At 42.9% G+C, this 12,123-nt stretch overlaps 1 protein-coding gene across 1 annotated transcript in view; it reads right to left on the bottom strand.

The window, feature by feature from the left end:
- Positions 1-12,123, bottom strand: part of MAML2 (mastermind like transcriptional coactivator 2) — a 283,184-nt gene that overhangs the window by 76,914 nt on the left and 194,147 nt on the right. The window contains 2 exon segments of the mRNA XM_077805571.1: positions 8,303-8,338; positions 11,513-11,525. Of these exon segments, the coding sequence (XP_077661697.1) occupies positions 8,303-8,338; positions 11,513-11,525 (49 nt within the window).

Here is a 12,123-nt window from a genome sequence, read left to right on the forward strand (position 1 = left end):
AAAATTCGGCCCTGAAAACTCTATCAGAAGGCTGCTGAGTCCCAAAACCAAGGGAAGGGATATGGAAGGGTCTCCTATACCTGAGCCCAAAGGAGATGACTTCTTTCTCGAGGTGCTGGACCACACGGTGGTCCAACACCACTTAAGAAGTGTTCAGCTGCACAGGAGTGGAGGGATTGGACCTCGAAGGGGTGAGGGTAGTGGGAAAGACTTTGAGGAGACAGGAAGGGACAATGAGTGAAAAATGGGATGGAGGAATTCAATGAGATAATCGAGGGAGGTGAGAGCAAGGAAGAGAGGGCAGAGTGTGGCAGGGAAGTCATTTGGCTGCAAGGCTGAGGTTCTCAAAAAGCCCATTGAATTTTGGGTGGCTAACTCACTCAGGCGCTTTTTGAAAATCCCAGCCTACATCAAGAAGGGATAGTAAATGTAGCTATGAAATTAACAAGAATAGATTAGTGAAACATGTGAGCTGGCTAAATTATATAAACCACTAATTAAACAGACAATCAGCAGGGCAGGGCAGGTTAATTAAGTGGATAGAGCATCAGCTATGCTAGGAAATGAGACAGGCCGATGGTTTTGGATTGGCTCAGTTTGTGTTTTGGTTTGGTTAGTGCGGCACATAGATGGTTAATGCACACCTAAAACACTACATTAAAGGGAGACCATTGGGTCTGTTGCTGTAATAATGTAAGTTAGTCACTGGTCTGGATCAGCTCCCTGCTGATCCAGAAATATCCTACAGGTAGCATTGGTCAAAATAGGGATAAATGTTTAGCAACAGTTTCCAGGAAAAAAAATAGTCCATTTTTTTGCTGGGAATTTTTGAAATTCCAATTATTTTGACCAGCTCCACCCACAGGAAGGGAGGGGATGGAAAATTCCAGAAGGATGAAAGCCCCTTACGATCATTCCCAGAGGAAGGATTGGTTTATGTCACCCCATAAAATGCCCCCCCGCCCCATCCCATGGCATTCTCAAAAGCCAAAGGGAACCAATCCAAACCCATCTGTTTGCCTTTTCTCTGGACTAGCTGTGCTCAACATTATATATACACATAGGAAGAGACAGCCCTTGCCTTGAAGAACTTACAATCTACTAAGCAAGCTAGACAAAGGGTGGGAGAAAAGAAGTATTATTATCCCCACTTTACAGATGGGGTACGGAGGCACTGAGACATTAATGGCCTCATTCAAAGCCTACTGAAGTCAATGGGAAACTTTGCATCCTAGGAAAAAGACAGCAAAGCCATCCCAGAATTTATGGATCCCACAGGAGGCCAGGATCCTCCATGTGAAGGCCCAGTTCTGAGACAGGGAAGATCTATATAGCGGGGACACTGTTGGCAAGTAATCCTGACTAGACCATCCGGCCTGCTATTACAATTCTGTTCTCCCAGAGGAACAAAACTCTCACCAGCATGAAAAGATGAGAGAGATGTGCTGGTCCCAAAACCACCATATTTGTATTTTTCCATGAAGGGTTAAGTCTATCAGGTTCGGCATTTTCCTTTGTGGTGCCCTGGCGTATTGCACCATGCCAGATGTGTGCAATACTACAGAAATAAAAGCGAACGCCCAGCAGACACTTTGGAAGCAGTTAAATTAGCACCCAGCAGGGGCAAATTTGCAGCTTCAGGAGCAAGGTTAAAGTTAATGTGTTTTCATTCCTGGAGCATATTTGCAAGTGTATGATGGTAAAGATATAATTCTTAGGGCAAACTGGGAGGGAACAGATGTGTTTGGACTAAGTATGAGAAGCCAGAACCAACGCACACCATCTGCGATGAATTTGAATCTTTACAGTTCTAAACAGTTCTGTTAATTACTATATCTTTGCATGGTTCCCGCAGAGACCAAGAAGACTGCGTGAAAGAGGCTGTTTTTTATTATTGCCATTCTAGCTGAAACGAGAAAACACTGAAATTGTCCCAAGAAAGCCTGTTTTTTGCTAGGTTTAAAGTTTAGAGACGTTCAGATGAGTTTAGATAAGCACTGAATAAACTTGGTTGCTCTTCTAACCTCAACGAAAGCATTAACCCTTTAGTCATTCACCCACACTTAGAGCCCAGTTGTGGTCCAGCTTGCGTATAAGCACGGCCATACTGGGTCAGACCAATGGTCCATCTAGCCCAGTATCCTGTCTTCCAACAGTGACCAGTGCCAGGGAATGAATAGAACAGGGCAGTTGTGTGAAGAAATAAGGGGGTGCAAGGTTCCACATTACTCCCTTGTGCTGAGTCCTCGTACTGCAGACGGTAGTACAGGAGGGGATGGAGGCTCTATGTTTCTCTCCACTCCTGTGCAGGCAGGTGGGAGTGGATGGGAACTGGGTGGAGCCACAAGTCCATCCCTCGTTGGTCGCCATAGCTGTGCCAGCACATGGGATGATGTATACTGCACCAGGAAGGGTGGGGAAGTGCCATGAGACAGATTGTAATTTGCAGAGGAACAATCTGACTCCTGTTCTGCTCAACAGGAAGCACAGCAACACACGGCCCCTTTCTTGGGGCTCAGAGCAAAGCCACAACTGAGGTCTTAATTGGGACCTCCGATTACATATTCTCATCCAATCAATCTGACATTGTGTGTGTCCTACAAGCTGTAGCCCAGAGGCAGTGTAACCCAATAGATAAGGGACCTGGAGTCACCTCGGCTCTAATTCCTGGCTCTTTCACTGACTCACTCACTGACCTGGATAAATCAGTTAGCCTCTTGCCACCTCACTCTGCATGCCTGTACAATGGGGATTATGATCCTTACTCACCCGGGGATCTACAACTATGGAAGGGCTAAATTTTGCTAGCATAATGCTTTACAAAGTTAGGCTGGAATTTTCTACGGAGACTAAAGGAGTGAGGCACTCAAATCCCAGTGAATTTTAATTGGGGCCTAGCTCCAAACTCTACCCTCGTAAACAAACAAAAAATAAGCTACACACTGCATGAGTTTTAACTAAGCCCAGACCACTGGTGGAATAAACATTACACGTAAGCCTCCTCAAATATGAAGTCCCCAGGGAGCTAACTGTCTAAGGATATGGCTATATTGTAATTAAAAACCCGTGACTGGCCGGTGCCTGCTGACTCAGGCTTGTGTTGCTCGGGCTAAGGGGCTGTTTAATTGCAGTGTAGACTCACAGACTTTAAGGTCAGAAGGAACCATTGTGATCATCTTGTCTGACCTCCTGCACACTGAAGGCCACAGAACCTCACCAACCCACTCCTATAACAGATCCATAACCTCTGCGAGAGGGTCCTAGAGCTCAGGCTGCAGCTGGAGCCGGAACATCTACACTGCAATTAAACAGCCCCTTAGCCCAAGCCCCTTAGCCCGAGTCAGCTGGCACGGGCCAGCTGCAGGTCTTTAATTGCAGTGTAGACATATTCTAATTCCGGCATTACACATTTTCCAGCCAATTTGGACACTGAAATGGAGAGTGTAGGACTTGTGACCTTCTCTGTCGGACTTCACACCCATAAACCAATGAGGGTCCATGTAATTGATGCTAACTGCCAGTATATATGCAAATTATTATTCAGATCAGATCATTTAACCCTTCTACGAAGAAATGCAACCAAAATGGAGCTAGCAGCTAGGCTGAGAGGATTTTTGGTAGTCAGCATGTAAAGAAGGGTGCACTACTCTCCTCCTCAAGTAGGGAGCAGCTTCTTTGATTGCAGATCCAGAAGCTACAGAACCCTTTCCACTTTTAATCTAAATCCAGGTTAATCCCTAGTCTGCAGCTTAAATTCCATCTATGCTGTGTGGCCGGGCAGCTGCCTATTAAGCCCCGCACAGGACCTCACGGTGGCAGTGGGGACAGTTGCCTCTCCCCCAGCATGGACCTGCCCTGCGGCCAGGGGAGAAGCACCCCTCCTCCCAACCCCAACCCAGCCCTGGCACGGATCTGCCGTAGCTGGGGGAGAGGCAACTCTCCCCACACAGCCCAGGTGCTGCTGCAGGGAGAGAGAGTTGGAGGGAGTCCTCTCTCCCCACCATAGCCCCCGGGAAGCCTGCACCCCAAACCCCTCATCCCCAGCCCCACCCCAGAGCCCGCACCCCCAGCCGGAGCCCTCACTTGCCCCGCACCCTAACTCTCTGCCCCAGCCCTGAGCCTCTCATCCCTGGCCCCACCCCGAGCCCTCACCCCCTCTCACCCCAATCCTTTGCCCCAGCCCTGACTCCTCTCCCACACTCCGAACCCCTCAGCCCCACCCCCCCACATGAATTTTGTTATCTGCACCATATTGGTGCACAGAACAGAATTCATTACGCACATGTGTGGGAAAATTAGAGGGAATACTCATCTGCACCAGTTACCACCACGCACACTAGACTTCACTACTTCACAGGTATTTAAAAAGAACCCTCCACAGTCAAAAACATGGATCTTGCTGCAGTTAAATATGCTTTAAAAAAAGGTAAATACGAAGATCTAAGAAATATTTGTTTTTATATGAATCATCCAAGGAAACCATATTTTGTTTCACTTAAGAAATTTCAAAAGCTAAATTAGAAGTGTAAGTTAATGGTGATGGAAAATAATGGAGAATTCTACTGGCCACACTTTAAAAGTGAACAGGCCATTATGTTTATTGCTTATGGTGTTTCCTCGTATTCCGAGTTCTAACAGTCTGCAAGTTACAATAAATGCTCTTCACTAAAGACGTGGAGTGTCCATGGACAAGAAGAGTAAAAGCAAGATTCTGCCATTTATACTAGCATAAATGTAGACCATTTTCACCAAAACCAAAAGGTGTTCCTGTGGATTTACACTGGGGTAACTGAGAGCAGAATCTCTCCCAAAATCTCTATAGAACCATAGGCTTAGCTGAACCACTCAAACCATTCATATCACTTTAAAACATATACAAATATACATAGATATGCCACAGTTATATAAACAAGCTCCTAATTCATGCTAATGAAATATCAAGAACAGCAATTTTGTGACCATCTTCCTCACAGTTTGGCATAAGGGTTCAAGGAGAATTTGGCTGAGATCAAGCCTCACAGATTGGGCCAGGAGAGGTACGGCTCTCAGTCTCGCGCAAAGAGACGACTGCTGAACTGTTCAGGGTTCTCTTAGGAGATGGTACAAAGCTCTGTCAGTGTGGCAGAACAGCATATCAGCCCAGCTGGTCAAGGTCTTGGTACAGGGAAGAGATCTAGGGCATGACCAGACTAGGGCAAGTGAGGGCTAACTCCCCCCCAAAATAGTGATTAATCACATCAAATTTCCAGGGTTTTGAAAAGAATATACTGCAAGCCTGCCATGTCCTCCCCATACCTCCCAAAGGATGTGCCCACCCCTAGAAGGGATTATGAAAACAATGATTTATTATTTAAGTGCTGACAATGCACTAAGCTCTGTATAAGATGACACTGTCCCTGGGTGTAATCTTAGCAGAGAACAGAAGATGCACGGGGAGATCCTGAGTTTTAAAAATAAGGACAACTGGTTGCCCATATGAAGTAGTGGGTGAAGCTCTCCTGACCCCCACTTAAATTGACCCCAAGATCTGGGAGTCACTGACTAAATACAGCTATCAGGACACAACGGCACATGCCTAGAGCTGTATGAATTGCTGTGGCTTCAGTCCATTGAGATTTGGTGAATTTATTCTGGTTTCTGTTGATATGAGTTCTTTCCCCTCCCATAGGAATAAAAATGAAAAAAGAGAATCTCAGCTAAAACCTCTGAGTTTAACGTGCTTTTGGATCAAAACCATGAGAGGAAGGATGGTCCAGGGGGTAGTCTAGGACTTGAGAGACCTGGGTTCAGTTCCTTACACTGCCACAGATTTTCTGTGTGACCTTGGGCAAGTCACTTACCCTCTCTGTGCTTCAGTTCCCCATCTGTAACATAGGAATAATAGTATTGACCAACTGCACAGAGGTGTTAAAGATTGTAAGGCACTTAGATGCTAGAGTGATGGGGGCCATATAAGTACATAAGAACCAGAGGTGTTCAAACAATATTTGTTTGGTGAATCTGGGCACGTATTCTGTTCAATTTTGTTTTAATTATTGATTAATCATATTCAATAAACCACACAGCTGATCAAAAGCTTTCAAAAATATTTGCTGAATTTATTCAGCGCTAGTCAAAATGACTGAGTTTTGCAGGGTTTCCGCCCCAAACCCTAAGTCTCACCCCAAGACCATCCTTCAGTGACTGGTCCATCTTCTCACAAAACTAAGTGAAAACTTGACTTCAAATTTCTCTCCAGACTCAGTCATCCAGGCTTTCCCCAAACCCAGCCCAGGTTCACTAAAAGGGTGGCAAACTTCATTGAGTATGGGCTGAAATTGGGTTTATAATGAAACCTGAAAGCCAGAGAGTTTGAAATTTTATTACAAGAGAGTTTTGCTATGACTGGACACTTACTGGTAGAGGGTGGGAAAGGCGAGTCCCCACAACACAGGCAGAGAATAAAACACACGAGCAAACAAAACCCCAATTCAATGCAGCCTCTTTCAGGAAACCAAGAATATTTCATTGCCATGGCTTGTCCCTAGAGGCTAAAAAGCATCTAATTAGCAAATCCCACTGAAAACCTCCAGTGTAACACAAAGTGACTGAGACAGGCAGAGAAATTATAAGCCTGACATTCCATTTAGCAAGCTTTAAAGCCATAAAGTCATATCCAAATGCTTTTTGGGGATTTCAAACCAAGAAAAAAACAGAGAATTATCTAAAGCATGTGAATTGATAGTTGACAGCGGTGTAGTGCCATTTGATAGTGGAGTTACAGAAGCTCTCTATGAACTGTGTACTCATGCTACAAATCCATCTCTCAACTACAGTAATGAAGGGCCAGATTCCACACTCTGCTTTACAGTTTATACAGTATCTAGTATAATAAAGCACTGATTTCTCATTGAGGAATTAGGCAGACTGAAATAAAGTCAACGATTAACCATTAGTAATTAATAATTTACTACTCTTAATAACGAGTGGAAAGCCTCATAGGCAGGAGGTGAAGCTCATGGAAAGAAGGGAGTGGAGCCTACACGACATGATCCTCTCCCTTTACAAGATCTGTAGAGTTACGATCCTCATTAACTGGGAGAAGGGAGTGGAGCCTACACGACATGATCCTCTCCCTTTACAAGATATGTAGAGTTACGATCCTCATTAACTGTACTGGAGTTACGCCAAAAATGAATTTAGCCCCATATTTCCCCAAAAGTCCTCGCAGCCTGTGTACTTCCATATAGCTCATATAGCCCTTTCCCCTACTCAGCAGTTTGGCAGTTTCATGTGGTGAAACAGTTTTTAGATTACTTCCTTCCTTCCCACGGGAGTTTTCCACAGGAGGAGAGAAGAATACAGGCTTTAGTTAAGAAAATTACACTGTGGGTGATTGGGGGGAGGCACATACATCTTTAAACATAATTTGCCAATGATATTTTCATGGGTTTTTTTGTATTGTGTATTCTCATATTCTGAATATTCAGTTCCCTTTCATGCATGCCTTCTAATGGGGAAACTGCTGTCCAGTCTTGCTGGTCACTGTGTCTTTGATGGACAGTGGGATCTTATTGGCAAATCAGAGTCAAGTTAAGGTCAGTGTTTCTTGCGCCCTTTATTTTCCAATGTTTTTATGTGAGAGAGAAGGGTAATCATTTAAGAAGTTTGAATTTTAACATGTTTTAATAAAAACAAAAACCCCCCTCTCTTCTTATGAAAACATGTCAGTGACTCGATAACTAAAGTTGTAATTTACTTTTCATTTCATTAAAAGCCCAATTTGGAGATACCTGAAGCCTCTCACACACCCTTTAAAAAACAGCTTTCTGTCTCAGTTTCTGCATAGGCTGTCTCTGGCTGGATGATAATTTTCTGTGGAACATTTGATGATAATCAGAAAAAGCTTTTGTTTTTTAGGAGAGCCTGGAAAACAAGATTTTTTTTTCTTTGTAGAAACATCTTACGTGATTTTTTTTGGAATGCCATATCTCAAACCCAACTTTGAGCAGACACTCCACACTGTGCTTTATATACACTGTATGTCTTTCCTGAGGCTTATTACCTTTGAGTGATTTTATGAAAGGTTGTGGGACTGGGTTGGTGGGAACACCTGACAATTCAGAGAGACTTCAAAAGAGTTTATAAGCTTCTTGAGAGCTCTTGAAGCATTTATCAGATCCAAAGCAGAAGCTTTCCGAATCAGCAAACTCCACCATCTAAATCCCTAGCGTCCAAGAAGCAGAAAAGCTTAACATCTCCCATTGTGCATCCTGCAGACTTTGTGAGTCTGGAGCTCAAATAGTCAGTTGAAGGTGCTTACAAATTCTGCCGGCTCAGCCTAAGGAGTCTGTTGGCTCTGGCAGCTAAAAAGCGATATACAAAGAAGTTTAACAGGTGAACAACATGACAATTACCAATACTGCAGGTCAACCGTGGATCAACAATATCTCTCTGTAAACATAGCTCCTGCTTCTAAAGAATTTCACCACTGTGTAGTGACTGCCACAGAGCTTTGGAGTGATTGCTGTGGGGCTAAAAGAGGATGAGTTATCTCTTCAGTGTAGATGTTCCAGAGTTCTTGCTACAAAATTCTCACAACCTGTGGTTATCTTTCCAAAGCTTTACACAACAGCACTGCTATGGGCCAGACTGCCCCATTGTGCTCATGAAACTGTGGGAGATGATAATGAAATCTCCCTTGCAGAAGCTCCTGCTATGCATTCCTTATAGTGAGAAGTGATTGGGGCCCTGAAAAAGTTCACACGGGGAAAGCCTCTCAAGCCACCTGATCCTGTGAATGCACAGAGAAGAGATCCCAGATCCGCATAAGGAGGAGACGTTTTGCATGTAGAGCTTCTATTGGCCGTGACCCTGAAGCTTGCTTAGCAGCAGCTGGGCAAGGGACACAGTCGGAAGCTAACACTGCTTCAAGCAAGTTACCATTAGTGTTTTAATTTGCATCCAGTATGTTGTCTTGCATATTTTGCAAAAATATTCATGTTTATAAAAGTCCTGCCTGTCTCGCCTACGCTGACAGATTGCTGGAGGAGCACCATCATGGCTGCATAATGAGCCTGTTCAAATCCCTCTGACTGCCAGTCTGTTACGAGAGTGGGGAAACACTCCTGTAAAGACCGTTAAAGTACAATGGCTAATGAATAGAGAGCTACAGCCAAGGAGCAATAGATTCCCCTGCAACACAGAATCATAAAAGGTTAGGCTGGAGGAGACCTCAAGAGGTCATCTAGTCCAGCCCTCTGCGCTGAGGCAGGACTGAGTAAACCTAGATCATCCCTGACTGGTGTTTGTCTAACCCGTTCTTAAAACCTCCAGTGACGGGGGTTCCACAACCGCCATTGGAAATCTATTCCAGTGCTTAACTATTCTTACAGTTAAAAAGGTTTGTTTCCCCGAATATCTCACTTAAATCTTTCTTGCTGCAGATTAACCCAATTACTTCCAGTCCTACCTTCAATGGACACGGAGAACAACTGATCATCCACCTCTATACAACAGCCCGTAACAGTCTTCAAATTTGTTATCAGCCCCTCCCCCCATCTCCAGGCTTTTTCCCTCAGGACTAAATCAGGTTTTCTAAACCTTCTAACATTTTTGTTGCTCTCCGCTGGACTCTCTCCAATTTGTCCACCTCTTTCCTACAGTGTCAAAACATGGACACAGTACTCCAGGTGAGGCCTCACCAGTGCTGAGTGGGGCAGGACAGTTATATCCCATGTCTTACACAGGACAATCCTGTTAATATATCCTAGAATATTAGCCATTTTTGCAACTGCATCACATTGTTGGCTCACATTAAAATTGTGATCCACTTTAGCCTCCACATACTTTTCAGCACTACTACCACGTAGCCAGTCATTCCCCATTTTGTAGTTGTGCATTTCTAATTCGATTTATTCGATTTTTCCTTTCTAAGTGTACTACTTTGCATTTGTCTTTATTGATTTTAAACTTGTGAAATTCAGACCAATTGTCCAGGTTGTTTTGAATTCTAATCTTGTCCTCCAATATGCTTGCAACTCCTCCAAGTTTGGTGTCAACAGCAAATTTTATAAGCCTGCTCCCCACTCCATTATGCAAGTCATTAATGAAAATGTTGAAAAGTACTGGACCCTGGACAGACCCCTGTGGCACTCCACTTAAATAAGTCCTTCCAGTTGGACAGCAAACCACTGATAACTACTCTGAATATGGTATTTCAACCAGTTGTGCACCTCCTTTGTCGGAATTTCATCTAGACCATATTTCCATAGTTTGCTTATGAGAATGTCATGTGGGACTGTCAAAAGACTGACTAAAAACAAGATATATTATGTCTTCTGCTTCCCCCCCATCCACTATGCCAGTAACCCTGTCAAAGAAGGAAATTAGGTTGGTTTGGCATGATTTGTTCTTGACAAATCAATCCATGGTGGCTATTGCTTATTATCTTATTCCTTATTACACTATTAACATAACATAGTTGAAGTTGATTCCCACAGCTGCTCCCTCGCCAGCTTCTTCAAACCAAAAATAAAAAGAAATCCCTTCTGCCTGAAATTTCTCATATGCTGTCTCTTACAAGGAGATGAGATTTGGGGACAGTTTATGATTTATTGATCAAATTGTTTGGGAAGCTAAAATTAGTTTTTAGTTGTACAAGTCTTCTAATTTATTTATTTAGATTGCTACTTTTTGTACCACCAGATTCCATCTCAAAACAGGTTGGCCTAGAAATTCCAGTTTTGTTTGACCCATTTATACTGGTGCTTTCAATTACTATTCGGAAAGTTTGGTTTTTCCATTTTCAATCATTAGTTATAGGATTTTTTCCCCAGCTATGAGAAATTCAGAAGTTACCTAGCAGACTTTATACATTTGAAATATTGCTAACCCCAAGAATTCAATCATAAGTCAGGCCCACAACAATCATGACATTGGCTTAAAATCATAAGATTAAAAAACCTCCAATAACATTTTTTTTAAATTTGCTTTCTGGTTTCTGAGCCTTTAGGTTACATTTGGGTCACATTTTCAAGCTTTACTCTACAACCATGAAAGATAGAAATGTACTTTTTTGAAAACAAAAGCTGAGATTCTCCTCTAATCACATGACTCCAGGAGCTGGAGCTTTAGGAAAAGCAGCAGCTATCACTATACTCATGATAAAAAATCGCAAGAGTTTGCAACACTGCATTTGTCTGTAGGTTATTGTACAGTGCTCTTCACTAAGCATCTAAGCTCCTCATGTGCCTCAGTGAATTTTATTCTCACACCACCCCATGAGGCAAGTATTTACTATTCCCATTTCCCAGATGAAGAAGCGAAGCACAGAGACACTGATTCTCTGATGCCTTGTAACTTGTACAGCCATTTATGCAATGGTAGCGTTTTCACCCACTTTGCACAAGTATAAATGACTATACAAGGGGCACTGGAGAATCAAGCCTTTTGAGATTAAGGCCAAATTTATCAAAAAGAAGCCTATAATTCTGAGTGTCTCAGTTTTTGGTGCCCATCCTGAGTTGTCTACTTCCTGCTGTTTTCTAGTCCTTGCTCATTTCTACCACACATCATTACTTTATAAGCCTACTGAGCCAATGTGAAAGAGATTTTTTTTTTAACTGATGCCCACCATTCAGTCTATATATACCAGTGTTATAGGCCTTTACATGGTTAGAATTTATTTTTCCATTCTTTTATAAACACATTTTCCAAGAAAATGAATACTTAAAAATGTTGCTAGTCAAACCCAAAAATAACACTTGAGCAGTTTTAGATTTTCCTTTACAAACAGATAATATAATTCCCAGACAAACATTTTTGTCAAGTTACAGTCAACAGACATCTAAGACTATTGTTATTTCCCAACCTCTGTCCTCCCAGAAAAAAACAATGACATAGAGTTAACATTGCAAAGACATTGCCTTAGAAAAGGCAGCAAAAACAACAACAACAACAAAAATTGTGGTTCAAAGTAGCCTACATGTTATAAGTATGAAAACTGAACATGCCATCACCAGCTCTTGTGCAGTGGATCTCCATTAAATGTGAGTGGCCTTTGCATTTCATTACCAATTTCTTTAGCCCAATCTCACTGGGAACAATGACAAGAATGGAAAAGCCTTTCTATTGCACAGAAAA

Source organism: Eretmochelys imbricata, chromosome 1 (assembly GCF_965152235.1).
Source record: "Eretmochelys imbricata isolate rEreImb1 chromosome 1, rEreImb1.hap1, whole genome shotgun sequence".
NCBI lineage: Eukaryota > Metazoa > Chordata > Testudines > Cheloniidae > Eretmochelys > Eretmochelys imbricata.